At 37.8% G+C, this 17,933-nt stretch overlaps 1 protein-coding gene across 5 annotated transcripts in view; it reads left to right on the top strand.

Annotated features, from left to right (window-relative positions):
* ERC1 (ELKS/RAB6-interacting/CAST family member 1) overlaps nucleotides 1-17,933 on the top strand; it is a 267,709-nt gene that overhangs the window by 144,990 nt on the left and 104,786 nt on the right. For 3 of the 5 annotated variants that reach the window (XM_066549637.1, XM_066549639.1, XM_066549640.1), the window contains one exon: nucleotides 7,308-7,439. The exons of the other annotated variants lie outside the window; for them this stretch is intronic. In XM_066549637.1, the coding sequence (XP_066405734.1) occupies nucleotides 7,308-7,439 (132 nt within the window). The remainder of the gene's footprint in view (nucleotides 1-7,307; nucleotides 7,440-17,933) is intronic. 5 annotated transcript variants of the gene reach the window in all.

Here is a 17,933-nt window from a genome sequence, read left to right as displayed (position 1 = left end):
GCTCTGATGGTTTTGTCTGCTGAAGGATTAAAAATGAGCAAAGAAAGGTAGGTCTTGTGACTGTGATATATTAGTGCAATGATGATGACAGGACTGACATTTACAGAGAGAGCTCAGGCAAATAAGGCTGTATCAAGGGAATAACAGCTTTGTGTTAATGGTGCAGTTAGTTAGAACTGCTGTTGGCTTTTTCTCTAATCCCATATCAGTTTAGGAGCCTTGAGTCATTGTATTGATACATGAGAGAAGAACAAATCTTGTTACAGTAGCATTTTTCCAATTAGCCACTCCAAAAAACACTATACTGTCCCCCAAAAAAGAAAGACAAACCAAATAAACAAAAAAAAACCACAAAGCCCCATAACAGTTAGAGATATCTATTGCTTTTGCTCACTTCAGATCATTTTCTCAGCTGTATTGTCAGCTTTGAGTCCCATTTCAATAGTCCATGCAGTGACCTGCTGTGGTTTGATAGAAACATTGTCCCTCTAGGTTTTAAAAACTACAAATGTGGTAATGTGCAACAGCCAGAGCAAAATGTTAAAACTGCTGGCACCCCGTGCAGCTGCTCAATGGTAAACCTGGTTGTTAGTGTTGGCAAGGTGCTGGAGCCTGTCTGGGCTGCTGCTAATGAAAAGTGTCTGTACAAGCCCCAGATTTATAACTGATTGCTGTGCTGGGAGCACCAAGCTTACAGAACAGGAAAAAGGCGTCAAAGAGATGGCAACTGTCAGGAAAGGACATTGCCTGTTTCCCACAGGAGTAACCACTGCTGCCTTTCCCTTTCTGGGCCTGTAATAGTGTCTAGAGCTGTCCTTTTTCTTCTCCTTTCTGTCCTCCTTCAACTAGTATTGATTAGGATCCTTTCTTACCGTTATCACAGGCTCTGTATTTCACTTTGCTCCTGAAGTTGAGCAAAAGTGATGCCTGTTCTGGAAATGCTTTTTGAAAGTAGCACACCTGGGTGGTAAGATGCAGTATCTTGGAAGGAAAAAGTGTGAATGGCTGGAGTTATTCACACATTTTTGTATACAATTTAGCAATTTTCAGGCAATAATAGTAATATGCAGGACTTTTATTAAGGCTTTCATGTGTATCTAAGAAAAAGACAATGTGAAAGATTAAGCCTTTCTTTTCAATTAAGTTTTCACTAGGGTATTTTTTCCCCTCCCATTTCACTTCCCTTTCATTTAAATTAGATCAGTTTGTAGTATTTGTATCTATCTGGTTATTTTCTATTGCACTCTGTCACTAGAGTTCATACATATCTTTTCCAACTTTCGTTGGTTTGGGTGGGTTTTTTCCCATGTAAATATTTTTTGTGTGCATCCTTCCCACGTACAGAAAAGCGCATATTTTTGTTGGCAGCATCATTCATAGTCCTGCATCACTCCTGAGTATTTTCAAGGGACAGTGTAGTTGAAACATCACTGCATTTTCTATTTAAAAGAAAATTTCCCTGGCCATTTCTCATGAAGTGTTGTCTTCCATACAGTTTTTTTTTTCACCATGCTAATTTTAATGGAATGGTTATATTAAACCTATCATGTCTAGAAATAATATTTATCCATTTTTTCTTTTCACTGTAAATATATTTTTGTTCTTCCTGCAAGTGGTGATCCACAAGTGCACACGGACTCTGGATGTACACATATCCTCTTTTTCCACTGTGGTATTCTCAGAAAAATGTACTCATCACCTTCTGCCATTGCTCATCTTTTCAGTACAGCATATTCAGTGCAGTGGCCAGCTTTGGTTGCACTTCCCTCTCAACTCCTACTGGAATTAAATTCTTCTACTGCAGTCTTTCTCCTTTTGTCTCTTGTAGTTATTTTTCTGGGTTTATGTAAGTTCTCGGGCTTGAATTGCAATCCATGTGTCTTATTTGGCAGATACAACCTTCCAGATGCTGACACATGTTGTTCTAATGACATAATCGTTGTGTATCTCAGGTCTGATCTCCAAAGATGAGGAAATGTTGATCAAGGAGCTCCTGCTTGGCAGTTTGTGCCTTGTAGCTCTCAGACTGCTCCTTTCATTCAGCAGCTCCTGATAATTACATCTGCTGTTGCTGTGCTTACAAAAATGCCTCTTCATCTTGCTCTGTGAGAAACAGGGACTTTATATAAACCTAATACTTGGATATACTCAATTTCTGCCCAAGAGCCAGAGATTTCCTCATCACAGATAACCTCCAGTACGTAAGGTCTTTAATTTTACCAGTTGAGAGCACCAAGACAGCATTAGCATCCGTGGTTATTGTAACTCCACTGCTTGTTTGTGCCCAGCAATATATCTTGTAGCAGCTTTACATGGTAGCTTGTCTCTCTGTTACTTTATTTTCAGAGTCTTTAGTGTTGGATCTGTGTTTATTTGGCGTTTTTGCTGCATCTTAGTACCAAGCTATACTCTATCCTAAAGGTATTTCCTTCTTCAGGAGTTTATAAACTCTTCTTTCATTCCACTTTTTAAGCAAATATGTTTGTAGAGGTTTGGGGTTTTTTTCTATTTCCACTTTCTTCAGGAAATGGTAATGAATTAAATTATTTTTTTGTGGACATCTGTTACTTTGGATGAGTTGCAGAAGGACCCCAAACGCTCCTTTTGAGCTAGGGTCTGTAGTAAATACCATTTGGGTTTTGTACCATGGGGTTCTGGCCTTCAGTATTTACCTCATGTATATTCTTGAAAACCCCAATTAGAGGTATTTCCCCATTTATGAGTGACAATTCTGTGTGCTTTTCTTGTTCAAAGACTTGAAGTAGTTGATCAGCATGTGGAACTGAATGAGGGAGATCCACCACGCTCACCTGAGCTTTAAGGCTCTATGTTTGCTCCTGAAATCAAATGAAACTGTAATACCTCCTTTTGGTAGCACCACATATTCCCTTAGGACCTTCTTAAGAAAACATGCAGATTTTTACAGATCTTTTTCAGAGAAAAGAAAACAGTATTTAACTGATTTATTTTCACCAATTGTCCTCTTGTGAAGAGTAGGTATTTGGCATAGCATCTTTCCTTCTGGGTTCAGTAGTTCAACCAAAACTGCAGAAACTCACCTTCAATAATTTTGTGAATCTTCAGGCATCTTTTGGTAGATTGCTGAGATTGCAAACCAGAAGTCTTCAGTAATTGGCTGACTATAAGTAGAACCAATTTTTCTTCTTCATACTTGGTTCTGATTATGGCCAAAAAGTGGAAGCAAGGGAATTTTATGGAAGATTTTGCGAAGTCTTTGAAGAAGATTTCAGTTTTTCATATTAATTAATAATCAGCATGCACTTTAGAGTTACGGTTACTCAGGTCATCATATTTTTGACTAGGAAAAAACCTTAACATTTGTGGAGGGACTGTCTCCAACTGTTGTTGAAGAATTTGTTATCTCAAGATCTAAATGATTGCATCCATGAGGAAGCTTTAAGTAGTACTTGAGACAGCTTACAGTCCTGAGTTCCCACCTTCTGCTTGCCCAGTGGAAGGTCAGTTCACAAAGGAGGGGTTTTCTTTCTATGGAGGGTTTATTCCATCTAGGATGGACTGAGGTCATTGAATTCTTTATCTGGGTCATGGCTTCTTGAGGAAATACATGATAAACAAAAGCAATAGTTCACAGGAGTAAGGGCTGGTAATGATGGAATGATTTCACTGTTTAAAAAGTAATTGATTCCTAGTGCAAAGCATTTCTAGTATTGCATTCTTCTCATCTGATCTATGCAAGTACACGGGTAAAATATGCTATTGCATTGTTTACAGGGTTCTGTGATAAAATTCTTTCCCTACCTAGGTGATTCTCTACTCCTAGAAATACTTTCAGCAGTTGAAAGAATAATTTCATTGCTTTCTCAAACTGTTAACTAATCTTTCCCAAGAGCTTACTAGAGAATTCCACCCTAATTCCAAGAGTGAAATTAGGCCATAAAGATATTTGTGAGTGTAGTTCAAGACACAGTTATGAAGTTTGCCAGGATACCTCAGATTTAATTGAACCTAAATGCCTTGGTGAAAGCACGTATCCTATTTCATGCACTTGCATAAAACTTGACGGCAGATTACACATCACATGAATGCAGGATAGATTAAATTGATACATCATTTCAACATGCATCACTTGGCCATCCCACCACTTCCTTCCTGAAGTGAAAGGAAAATCCCAGAAATGTGCATCAGTCACACCACCTTTTCCTTTCAGGCTCTCAGATAGGCATGGATGGAATTAGTTTTGCATGTGAATCAATAACTGGATCACAGCATAGGTAGCAAAAATTTTTTTTGTGCCTGAACTCTTGGCACTCCCACAGTGTCAAATGGGTTTTTCATTTTCTGTGTGCTGCCACCAGTGAGCATAAAGGCAGAGCTGTCTCCTGTATCCCAGTCTAATTCCATCTCTGCTGCACATGGGATGCAGGGGGGCAAGGGAAGGAGGGTCATGGAGGCATTTGGGTAGGTAATACACCTTGAAGAATGCAGTTACTGCACAGGTAAGTAATTTTTTCTCTCTGAGTAGCCATCTGTATAAGATTCCCAAAAAGAGGCTGTCACTGTTTATCTTTCTGGTATTTTATCAAAATACAGGAATATTTGCCATTGGTGTGATGCTCAAAAGAGCATCAATGCCAAATTGGTGCTTCCTACAGTGACTGTTCAGAGGAACAATCACTGTAGGAAACATGTTCAAATTGTAGTTAAAATTGATAGAAGATTTTTTCCAGAGTTTAAATCTTATCATAATAAAGGTAGAATACTTCATGTAATTAAATGGAGGAAAGCAGCAGCACAGGTCAGCATGAGCCTGTCATGTTTTAGAGTTCAGAGCCAAACAGTTGGAAGAACATGCTGATCTGTCAAAAAGTTCACTTCAATTTTATCTATTAATACAAGACAGCAGCTTTTTTTTTTTAAGTCATTCAAGTACTAATCAGTCATGAATCAATGAGCTAGAAATGAAATCATTCTTTAAGAGTACTTTGAGACTGTGCTGCACTAATGGATGTGCTACCTGACTGATCTGCTGCTCCTGCCAGTCATTTGTGTGGTTTTGTCAGGTGGTTACACACATCATGACACCGTTAGAAGAGTAAAATTGCACATCTTTTAAATAGGTTTGACTGAGACAGAAAGGAAAAAGTTATACTCAGGCTTTTCTTACTGGGTGGGTTATTTGTGTTAAGTTCACCATTTCTAGGCAATTCAGCCTGGATTTTTAACTTGTGACCCTCTATCATATAGGTAAAAGTTTCTGTGTTATTTCAGGAAAAGTAATTATGTATGAATATAGATTTTTCAAATGCAGGTAATGTGGCACTGTATTTTTGGTAACACCAGTTGTTCTTCCTCCTGTCCCTCAAGCATTGACCTGTCTGAATAGAGCACTATATAGTGTCATGTTTAATACTGTGTTGAGTTTGCCTCTGAAATGTTTGCCTGGTAGGAAGAGTGGATATACCTGTGTGTTAGGATGTTTTAGACTGCATTCTTATTTTAAAGGAGTTTCCATTTTGAATGCTGCTGTTCAAATGTACAATTCCCACTTCTGATAATTGACAGAGAAAACTACACATTCACCTGGCTGCCCATGAGTGATATATCAAGGAGTAAAGTTCACAATTACTCTGTAATGCAGATAGGCAAATAAATATTTCCTATATCTGAAATGGTTACTATTCCTTGCACAACTTTTTGTAACCTTGTTATTAATCTTTTTGATGAGACTTCATTTATGCTTATCATAACCATAAAGTAGTTTTGGAAGATGTTATCAGTGTTCCTAAAAGATTCTGAAAATATGAAAACATGTAAAGCAGCTCCTATTTTTGAAACAGATCTCTCCATTTGTTTCTTTAGAAAACAGCAATTACTTGCCCTGTGAATCCATGTTGCAATGTAACCATCAGCAGAAAGCTGCTCTGCTTGCAAACCTAACAGCTTTGCATCTCTGCTTGAACACTCTCATTGAAAGTGGCAGTTTTGAGACTGTCAGAAATGGTTTTCGCACAACTCTCTTTGAGGATATGGTCCTAGAAAGCAGGAATCAAGGAATAAGTCAGATTCATTTGTTAAACTCCAATGACTAATTTTTTCATTATGAAGGTTGCAAGGGCAATTTTTTTCCAAGTCAGTCTTCTTTTTCCTTATTCTTTACATGGTGCAAAACTCTTTCAGTGTAAGTGGAAAATTACAATCCTAAATACAAAAGGACAGAACGCAAAGGGGTACATCTGACAAAGAGGAAAATGCCAACAAATAAAAGCATTTTTGATTCTTCCACTGCTACTGAGATGGCTAAAAAGCCATATATTAACTTTAGTGTGCATTAATATCTCATTGTGGAACCCTATGATCTAAACCAATCTGGAAGACAAGAAATGCAGAAATCTTCCATCCAGCTGCTCCCTTGTGGTGGATTTGTTAAGCAGCTGTGGTCTAGGGCACTCATGTATGCACAGCCTGCTTTGAAGCCTCCTGTAAAGCTGCTTCTGCAGAAGTAGGAGAGATACATTTATCTTCCTTGCAAGATTAAAGTTAGGAGAGTCTCCTTTAGAAATAACAATACCATTACTTTGTGTATATTTTTTTTTAAGTTATGCTGCTTGTAGGAACCAATAAACATATTTTTTGAGGAGCAGTAAGTTTTCTTCAGTGGTCTCAACATATGAGGCACATCTGAAATCACAGCTGTGAAGATGCTCTTAAACAAAGAATAAGTTTTTAGGGAGTCTTAGTACTTGAATGTCTGAGATTCAGACAGCCCAGATGAATCCTTCATATTTCCTAGCATGCCTTAGGTGTAAAACTTCCTTTAAGACTTAACTGAACAGTGGAAGACTCTGTTGGGTCAATGTTTGCTTTTCTCCCTCTTAACCTGGAAATGCAAATTCCAAAGTGCAGTGCTCTGTTTCCCTTCTCACCACTCCTGCTGCTGAATGTGTGAGCCAATGGGCAATTCTGAATGCCTGCTACTTTCCTGCCACTTCTGGCTTCTCTGCTTCTTCAGAGCTGCTTACTAGTTCTTCTTTTCCAACAATCCTTGCTTCTCTGTGCTGTGTAATCTGACAGGTCTGTGGTACAGCCACACCAGACAAGCCCTCTTGCTTTGAGGTCCTGCTTTGCTGGCTTTCTCCTTCTCTTTACTGCGATCTTCCTCTTACTCCTGCATCCCTTCATCATTCTTTCCTTTGTGTGAAGATTATTTGCCTGCAAATTGCACCTTGGGAGGGAGAAACACATTTTGGTTGGCTTAAAAACTTGGTTGGTTAAAAGGCTGTACTTCCAAACAAGTGGTCTTCACCTCGTCTCCCGTCATTTTCCAGGACAATCTGCGTAAAAAGGATGATCGGATTGAAGAGTTGGAAGAGGCACTCAGAGAAAGTGTTCAGATAACTGCAGAGCGAGAAATGGTGCTAGCACAAGAGGAGTCAGCCAGGATCAATGCTGAGAAACAGGTCTGCAATCTTGTAAAGTCACTGGTAGCCCTCCTAGGGAAGTAACCAGACAGTAAAGTACTAATTTCCCTGCTTTCCTGCCTGAAACACAGCTGGCTTTCTTTGATCCTCTATGTCTGTTCCACTGTTAGGTAACAGAACTCAAAAAATCTGCAAAACCTTCGTAGTAAGTTGTATTTCATAGATAAGATTTTCTACAAATTAAAATCAAAATATAAGGTATCCTGAGCTTTTGAAATACTGGTTTAAGTAGTAACTCTTCTGATCTCTCTTGCCTGTCAAAGCTGCCTTCCTGTGTGTAAGGTATACTTAGATTTACTGTCTTGTTCATTGAATTTATTTGAAAGACAATGGTTTTTATTAGCCTGGTTGTGTTTATGGACTACAGTCTCCTTGGACTTGCAAAACAACTGGTTAAAAAGACAAATTCCTTGGCTTAAGCCAAGCATGCACACAGAAAATACACACCTGTGTACTGAAGCCACAAGAAACTTTCATGAATTAATTGATTTTGTGCCACTGATAACTCTGAAGAATCATGGACATGCCTGATTTTAGCTCAGGTAAGTAATCATCAAGAAAGCATATGCTAAGTTATGAATGAATCCATGAGGTTTTGATAAGGCTTGTGAAACAGTAGCTGAAACTGGCACTCGTAATTTTGTGAGCACTCTTAACTTTTTGTGAGTTTTTCACTGTTCCTTAGGCCAGTGATTAGCAAACAGGAGCCTTTGGTCAGTTGCATTTCAATGGAGGAATCTCCTTGTCTTTGTTATTTACTTAACAACGTTTCTGACCGAGTGCACTTTAAAACATTTTAAGAGATTTTTCTTATCATGTACTCCTGTATCACAGGTGTTAAAGAACACAGGTGTGAAAAAGAAGTAAAAATCCAAGTTTTCCTGAAGATAGCAATTGTTTCTCTATGAGCTAGAGTCCAGCTCAGCTGTTTGCTGATAGATGTATTGAGGATATTTCTGGTTGCTTTATTGTAGGATCATAGACAGTGGGATGGAACTCACTTTCAGTAATGCATTCTTTCCAAGCTTCTTGTAGCCTTTAAAAAATTGCATGAAATAGAAATGTTAACTGGGTAGTGAATGCCACTTTGAAGATCAGATCTCCTTGAAAGGAAAACATATCTGATAAAGCATTGGATTCTATGATGAGGCACAAAAGTAGTCAAACTGGTATGTGATTTGATGCCTAGGATGTTATAATGCTTTAATTAATTATAAAGACTTACAAGACAAAGTGACCATTTTTATATTCTTTGAGCATCTAGAAGCTGGTGCTCAAAGAATATAAAAATCTATAATTATAAAAATAGTATATTTATTATTACATATTATTATATTTATACATATAAATATAAAAAAAATAGATTGTTGGAATTGGGTGTAACTTCTTAAAAATAAGGCAAGGCAGGGAAATGCACAGCCTTGCAGAAGACCCATAAACCATCAGGGGCAAGAGAGGGATTGAGAAGAGGGGAAGACAGCCAAGACAAGTAAGATTTGTGGATAACAGCATAAAAAAGGAATATGGTAGGTAACAGCATAAAAAAGAAATTGATTTGGATGTAGCAGTGCATGCAGAAGTGAGGAGAAAGGAGAATGGAATGAGAGCAGCAATATTGGAAGAAAAAGAAGTTGACACCTGTGACAGCAGTGGTTTATTGTAATAGAACTGCCACCTCATACCAATTATGGTTTTTAAAATATGAGCATCAAATCAGCACAGTGGAAAAGGATCTGCAGACTCTTGTTCTAGTCAGCCCTGGGAGACCTGACAAACACAGGTAATGTTAGAGTTTTAAAATGCAGGACTCCATGTTCCATATACTATCAATGGCAAGTCCATTGACTTTCACAAACCATATAATAGGCTATTAATATTCTTAAACCAAGTGTGAGTGCTATGTGTGATTTTTTAAATGTTGATATTGTTCAAACTGCCTGTAATTTGCTTTTAATTGCATGCTTTTTTCTTTCCTCTCTTGTTTATCTTGCTTTCTACCATTCTGCCACTTCACTGCCTGTCTGAAGCTTTTTAATGAATCAGTGCATGAGGTCAACCATTTTGGCTTTAGGTGGTTCAAGGTATGAGGACATCTCATCTGTGTGTGCCTCTGCCCCAGTATTTTGTGTGGTTACTGTAGACTTGTCTTGTGTAATCCTGCCCTCCATCATCTCATGATGTGTGGTGTTGTGCTATTTTATAGGCTTCACATTTGAATTACAGTGTCCACAAAGCCACCCTGGATTTCATGGTGCTCATATATCCTAAAATGTTGCTCTTTTTAATCCAGTGTTTGAAAATATCCTGTCAGTGTGTATCAGCTGTGACAGTGGGTAACTGTGTTAATGCACAATCTGTGTATGCAAGACATCTCCTGCTGACTAAAAACTTTGTTTATTTCACAATTTTAGACCTGGTCTTTCTTTCATCTGTCTCAAAAACAAAATCAGGCATTTCCTGCTGGGAGCAGTGCCCCCATTGAATTTGGCATAGTTTTATTATCCCCACTGATCTGTATAGCAGAAACCCTGCCATACAGAGAGCAGATGAGGCAGTCTTGCATAGATGGTAAGGCTTGAAAGTTTGTCAAGCCTTTCTTTTTAATAATAGTCACCTGGTTTTGATGGTGCACCTGCTGAATCCTCTATGTAGATGCTGTTGTGAATTCCTCACAGCTGTGGGGTTATTTAGTACTGTGGCTGAGCCCACTAGTTCAGCCCTCTGTGTGGAAGGTCAGAAGGTGTATGCAGACTTCTTCCTCAGTACTCCCATAAGGCTGAAGGTAGGATTTCTCAGATAAACACTTCTATCATAAAGGGTTTTTTATTAGAGTCAGACACTATTGTAAATGTAGATTGACACTATTGTGAGTGTGGATTCAGACACTATTTCTGCATTAACCAAATCTGAGTTTATTTTAGAAAAGCTGTCATTATGTTCCTCAGGGGAGAAGAATAGAGTTGTGTAGAAGTTTTTCCCTCTCAGAAGTACAGCAGTAGTTTTGTTCCCTAAGAAAAACTGTTGGAGGCTTCCTTTGAAAAGAGACCCCATCTTGTTCACCAGCCCTTTCACTGTCCTGGTGCACCTTACCATCCCTTCTCCTGCAGCAGGAAGCAGTAGGTTATTCTTTGTAGGAATTGGATTCCCAGGACAGTGCTGGAAATGGGCTTTGATCTTCATGAAAGAGTGGGAACCTTTTTTGTGAAATAAGTGAAACACAAGTTTAAGTTCTGTGACTCAGTGTTGATCAGTAATAAGTGACAGGTTCTTGTCTCAAGCAGCACAGTAGTAGGATTACTGGCATTTTTAACCTTCCTTATTGGAGGGCATAGTTCACAAATATTTTCTGACCTAAAATACTTCATGCTCTCCTTTTATTTGCTCACTTTCATCCCCATTCTTGAGTGCACATCACAGCTGTTTCCCCAGCTGAGGTTGTTCCGGGGCTGTGTTGTGAAATGGAGCAGTGACCTGGAGCAGTTCATGGTGACAACTGTCTTATTTTTTGAAGGGATTTTTTTCATGTGAAGCACTTCACTGCCCTGGTTCATGAATCCCCATGCACAACTTGAGGTACATCTGAGGAAGTGTTGACCTGTGTGGGCAGGACTGAAAAGTGAAGGCAGGAGTTGCTTAGTATTATTACTAAAAATATTTTTACCAGAAATTTATTGCAGCCTTTACGATGGGCTCCTGTTTCTTTGAGTGAGATGGTACATTGCTTGACCACAATGTACATTTCTCTAGCTTATTTTATTTCCTTCAAATTTGAAAAGCAGAAGATTTTAGAAATTTAAATAGCATTCCTGCTGATAGTAGTGCAGCTCTATTCTCTCATGAATATCAACTCCTGCTTAAATGCACTCTGTGTATAGTATCAGCAAACATTTAACTCCTTACCCTAAAATTTAATGGCAAATAAGCACATAAAATAATGGACATTACCTCATCATTCCTTCCTTCCTTAAGTAGCTATTTAAACTGAATTTTTTAAGTTGGCAGTCTGATCTTGACACCTTCCATCAAATTTTTTTGAAGTTATGGTTCACAGTGGGGCATTTTAAATGAGGTTAAGTATGTCGACCTATAAATAGCTGTATCTTTATTCATACACTGTGTCTTTTTGTCATACATAGGGCTGATTTTTCTATTTTCCTTTTCTTTTATGGAAAATACAAAAGATTGAATATTGTAAAAGTTATGTGTTGATTACATGTATATTCTTACACTCATTACTTTCTCCCACTGTCTCTACAAATTATTTCAGCAGGATTTAATATTATTTCAGGTACACATTATATGTAAAATATGTTGATAACAGGGCTCCTGAAATTCTATATCACATATGCCTACTTCAAAATTGTTATCTGTTAAGGAAAAAATAAAGATGAAATAGGTTAATAACTCAACCAGAACCTCCTTCACAGTTGTCTCCCATTTCCCTACTGTAAATACAAGGTCTGCAAGGGTTTGAATGTAGAGTAGAGCCTCCAAGAGCCTTTTGTCTTATCTGTAAGTTACTGTACTCAAATTCTCACCAAGTTTTGAATTGTATCTGTCATTTGCACTTTTCTCAGAACACCACTCTAGTTTTAACTTTCTAGCAAATGCTATTTAGACTACAATTCAATGTAAGAATAGAATAGAAACTACATTTACAACAGATTTATCATACATTGGATGCTATCCTATCAAATACCTTCTAAAAATGCAAGATAAATTAAAACATATCTTTTTGCTGGGCATTTTGTTACTGACATTGATCTGAAATATTTTCTCACATATGTTGAGAAATAATTGGAATTATTTCACGGCACAAATTCTGACACACTAAGTTACTTTCTGCTGGTCCCTGTAAATGAAAAATATAAAGTGGAATTTCTCAGGAACCAATTATCTGTAGATGTTTTCTGAGCACTACGGAAATGTCAGAGTTCTGACTGCTCTGTAATACATGCTGGACAGCATGCTTCTACTGCTTTTTAGCTCTTCTGTATCTCCTAGTGAGAAATTTGGTAAACTTAGAGATAGGGGATCAAGGCAGTAATCCAAGGTATGGCTTGGGAGTGAAGGTGCTGGAGGTATTTTTTTAAAGATTTTTCTTGGGAGTTTACATTTCTTTGGCTGAACTTCCCTTGAATATCTGCTGAAAAGCTCTTTTCTGTAAAAGTCTGCCAAAATCATTTTGGCTTTTGAGTGTGTGTTTATATGTACACGTGCAAAGTAATTTGAGTACTTAGTTCATATTAAGTAAAATTCTGTGCTAAAAATTTATATTTTACTTTGTTTTACTGATAAAAAAATTCAAGAACTTTTTAAGTCAGTGTCAGCCCAAAGTATAATCTTACCATTGTTTTCCAAGAGATTTACTTTATTCTTTTGTCTGATTGTTCTGCTTTGGTTGGAGAAAGCATTTTGGGTAACTGAAGTTCACTGGGCCCTGTCAGTGAAAATGTTTGCAGTAATCTTTAGGAGCACTGCATCTCCCTAATGTTACTTCTTTTCCCTGGATATTTAAATGGATGACATAACCTTTTCCTTTAAAAATACACAGATTTGTACTGAGTCACAGTCCCTGCAAGGGAGAGGTAATTTGGTGTGTAATTCCCTCTGCATTCAGTAATGTACCTTTTAAGAGGTGGAAGAGTGGAATTTTTTCTGTCTTAGTTGTGTTCAGCTGCACTGAGCTGGGGGCTTGGGAGGGTTTTTTTATCTCCAGATGGGAAAAATGAATAGAGAGAGAAATGAATAGGAAATCATGCCTAACAACTTTGAGGCAGAAATCTTTTTCTAACATTATAGACAAAAATCTTTAAAATCTTTTAGAATCATGGAAGTGTTTAGGTTTGAAAAGATCATTGAGTCCAACCATGAACCTGATACTGCCAAGCCCACCACTAAACCATGTCCCTAAGCACCACATCTACCTGTCTTTTAAATTCCTCCAGGGATGATGACTTTGTTTTTGTTTAATTTGTTGCTCTCATTTAAGGTTGCAAAGTAGTCAAAATTTGATGACTTTCAGGAGAACCAGGGACACTGAAAGCATAATTAACCTCTGTGCAAAATATACATTGGGCATCTCCCCATGTAGCTCAACTTTTCATTTAATGAAATGAGAAATACTGATGGAAAATGTTATCTAGAAATTTGGTGCAAGTGCTGATTTTAAGATCATTTTGTCTGTATTTTTATCCCTTTTTATTGTTTAATAGATAAATACTGATTTCATATTATGCCTTTTACTAAGTCAGGTATCCCAGACAAAGCTCTCTCTTGGCATCTCTCTGCCTGTTATATTATTTTCTTGAGCACCTACTTCTAGACAGCATTTTATTTGTTGTGGCTCAAGAGAAAATCAAATTCTTGCAGACTTGGTTACATTAATGCTTGCCTGTGATTGTGAGGACCCACACAAATACTTGGTTAATATTTGTTTAAGCTAGTCCTGTGCTTTTTTCATTTTAAATTCCTTTTCCAGTTGCATTCTCTGTGATCTTAAATGCAAGTGTGATACAATATTATATAGGTTAAAGCATTAGAAAAACTCATTAGACTTGAACATAGGATTCATATATGTTCTTTTTCTGACATAATTGATTTTTCCTCCAAATCCATGAAGTGCAAGAAAATAAATTGTTTTCCTTTCCATAACGTTCTCCCATATAGAAAAACACAGAAGCCTGACAAGCTTGAGATTAATTAAATTGAGGATGCCTCTTCAGTTGAAGTATTTCCTACTCACACAAAAACTTTCTGACTTTCCTGTACTGCTGTTTCCCATTGGATTCCTTCAAACCCTTCACTGAATTTCAGCCTGAATGCAGTTGGCTCCAAATAGTGGAAGTTCATTTTATTTATTGTAGTTAGGTTCTGCTACTTGCTTTCTGTTAATTACAATGCTAAAGATCTGCTTCCACAAGTTTGTAGAGGTGGAAACTTTGCTGAGTTTGCCAATGAGACTGTGCTTCTTCAGTTGCCACATGTTCAGCCTTCACATGGCAGTGCATGTGCTTTCATTTATTTATGTTCATGATCCTTAATGTCTTTTGGGAAAAGAGTGTTAAAGTTGTATATGGAATCAGCATAAGCAGTTTTTCACTGCTTGTGGTGAGTTAATACATCATACCAGAGTTTTTCTCTTTGGAAAATCAATCTGTGCTCTGTAAATTGACAGTCTTTAATGCTGTGCAGCACAGCATTAAATATTTACTTGGAATATTATTCAGTTAGGTCTAAACTGTCTGCTATAATGACATATTCTAGTTAACCTGAAACTGTCTAAAATGCAGCAAAATGGAAATCAGCATGGCCTGCAGAAAGCTGGTAAAAACCTGCTGAAATCCTTGGGCAATTAGTCTCACTTCTACCTTAGCAGCAGTAGATGTAACCTAAGAAAGGGCAATTTATTTTGAAGATGGCCGTGTTTAGAGTTGTGGCTGAAGTATCATGATTTAATCATAGATTTAGAGAATTTTGTTTGGATGTGATAAATTGTGCCAAATGAGCACAACATGTGCAGCACTGCTCAGGATGTGCTTCATGTGCTGCATTCTAGGGCCTCTGCCTCTGTGCAGATTTTTAAGAGGTGATCAAAATCCAAGTTTTTTCAAGGTAGATTCTTGCTCCTAGTGATTGCTGCTGTATTCCCAAGGGTTAGGAATTGCTAGTCCTGGAAGATGAACACAGGACAGTTTCCTGAGACTATAGATCCATGTAAAGTAGAATAGGACAGCTTCCTTTGGTATGTGGATTAAAAAACATGAAAATATTTTGTTGGATAATGGTTTTGCTTCAGGAAAATGTGGAAATAGAATTGTGACTTGATACACTCTTCAGATACCAGTGACTAAAACAGATTTCTTTTCCTGAGTAGAAATCAGAATTCAGTTTTCACTTACTTTTATTCAAGGCCTGACTCAAATATTTTGTTTGTGTTGAGCAGAGGCAATTATTGTTTCCTTCTCAAGAGCTCTTGTCCCAGCAGTAAGCTGTTGCTTATTTGTGTAGGTTACAGCCCACATTTAGGAGATACAACTGTCAAAGCTACCTCCAAACATCTTAACAGGACACAGCTGTGACTTAGTGAGTCCTGAAGGCTTAGGAGTTTTCTCTTTTCCAAACATCTGTGAATCCTGATTCTTCATACAAAAACTCAGTGCTCTGAGAGTATGAGTGAAAAAAACTTGATGAACACTCAAGTAACAAAACCCTTGACAGAGAGTTCTTTGTTGATGTTTGTGTGGCTTCTGCAGGAGGAACATGGAAATGTCTGATGTCTGGTAAATCTCATTAGTGCTCTTCCTTGCCTAGAGCCATCAGTGGAGATAGCAAGGAGCAATACAGAGCATTAACTCCTTTTTATTATCAGATGCTCTTTTTATAATGAAGTTTTTGTTGGGAGACCAGCTCATGGAAATAAGAGACATCAGCTGTCTAAATATCTCAGTTTCACAATGATAAGAAAAATTGCATTCATCTGCAGTATCCTGCAGATTTTCAGACCATGGGCTTTTGTTCTCTTTATCTGCTCCTCTCCTTTTTCCCATTTAATAAGGTAAGAATGGAACAGTGGCACCAGTTCTGTTAAGCAACCAAGACACTCTATCTTATCAGGAATGCTGAATGTACAAAATCCAAACAACCAAAGAAACAAAGGCACAAAGACTTAAGAAAGCCACACAGTAATGTAAAGAAAGACAAAGTTCATCCCTAGAATTACTGCTGTATATTATAGATGATCAATAGGCCCTGCCTTTCTCTGGAGAGCTGATAATCCACCAGCCATTTTCACAGCTCCAATGCTCACTCCGCTCTTCACTGCAAACAGAACTCCTTCTCCATGTCCAGTCTGCCACAGTCCTCTAATGCTGTACACAGCTGACTTTGGCAAAAGGTTGCTGCAAGTCTGGCACCCCCTTTGAGATGCAGGTAGAAGTGATAGAAACATCTTAATTACTGCATCCTGTGCACTGGTGCTGAATAAGAGGGGCGTGGATTGAAGCCAGAGCTCCAGCCTGAGTGGTGGGACAGAGCCATCCTGCTTTACACCCTTCTGCTGTCAGTGGGGCAGAGCTTTCTGCTGTTCTGTGGTTGAGGGCTGTCCTTACCTTACAAATCAGACATTACAGTATAGTTTTACTGAGAGACAGGAAGAGTTTTCTTGTTATTGTTTACTGATTTCTCTCCTTTTCCTGTGATACTTTTAGCTCTAAAGAAGCTTTACCTAACAGTTTTCCCAGTATCTATAGAATTTGAAGTTTGTTCCCTTGATTCAGATTAACCAAGAGTTTAGTTAAGTGTCTTGGATATAATCTTTAGGAGTACCTCAAAGCCACCCTACTGCTTTAACGAAAATGGGGCTATGATGAAACCATAACTCATTTCCCTTTTATTTTGTGTAAAGGTTTATTAGCTTGTGATTTAAGCAAACCATCTGGTCCTGCTGGCAATCCAGGTTATGTCAGACTCAGTCCTTTCTCCCTGTAATATGTTACTGGAGGCAGTTAAATTACATGCCTAAGTCCCAAGTCTGGCCTGTGCTTTTTCCATGTCTTAACATCTGTTCTAGGAATTTTTGCTGGGACCCAAACAAGTTTACACGGAGCCAGATCTCTTGTCTTTGTCTTTCTTTTCATGTCTCTTTCTTTTCCTTCTCTGCAGTCTAATCAGTGCAACTGAGTAAAAGATAATGCAGAAATTTGCAGGCTCTTTATCATTTCAGCAATGTACATAGTGAGATAAAAAATACCTTAAAAACTCAAGAGCTGTAGATAAATAGGAGACTGTCATCTGAGAGTGACACTTTGAGAAATGTTAATTACTTTTTCAGTCCTTCTGATATTCTTTCTACTGACTTTTAAGTGCAAGACTTTTTGTTTTACTTGCCTAATTAATTTTGGGTAAAACTACATATTCTTACTTCATTTTGTCTTGCAATGCTAATTTCTTGCTTATACAAAACAGGTCTATGTTTAGAAAATAAATAATTTAAAATATACTTGTTAGCCTGCTGAGATGGTTTTGGAAAGTTCTCTAGTGATTGATTTATGCACAGATCATGGAAAATGACTTGTGTTGGTATTTGTACTTGTGTGCTCTGAAATGCCATCATTTTGTATTCTGCCTGGAACTTTTGAGACACAATAATGAATAGAAACAGCTGTCCCATGGCCTGCTGGGTCTGTATGTATATTGCAAGAGCTAGAATTTCTTTCCATCAGAATCATAAATCAGAGGCATAAAATCTGATTCTGAATCAGAAGCATAAAAACAACTCTGATTCCAGGTATGTAATTAAACATTGAACTGTGTTTCCTGTATTTGACCTAAAATACTGTATCTCCAGCTTAGAAGTAGGGATCTTATTGTAACAGTCAGGTACCCTTTTGAGAATTTTAATTACAGACTGGTAAGGTTGAGGGAGGGGATTCTCCCCTCTCTTTAGCTCTGGAGAAACCCCACCTTGGAGCA

Source organism: Molothrus aeneus, chromosome 5 (genome assembly GCF_037042795.1).
Source record: "Molothrus aeneus isolate 106 chromosome 5, BPBGC_Maene_1.0, whole genome shotgun sequence".
Classification (NCBI taxonomy): Eukaryota; Metazoa; Chordata; class Aves; order Passeriformes; family Icteridae; genus Molothrus; species Molothrus aeneus.
Note: the sequence above shows the minus strand (reverse complement) of the source record. Positions and strands in the feature narration are given on the sequence as shown.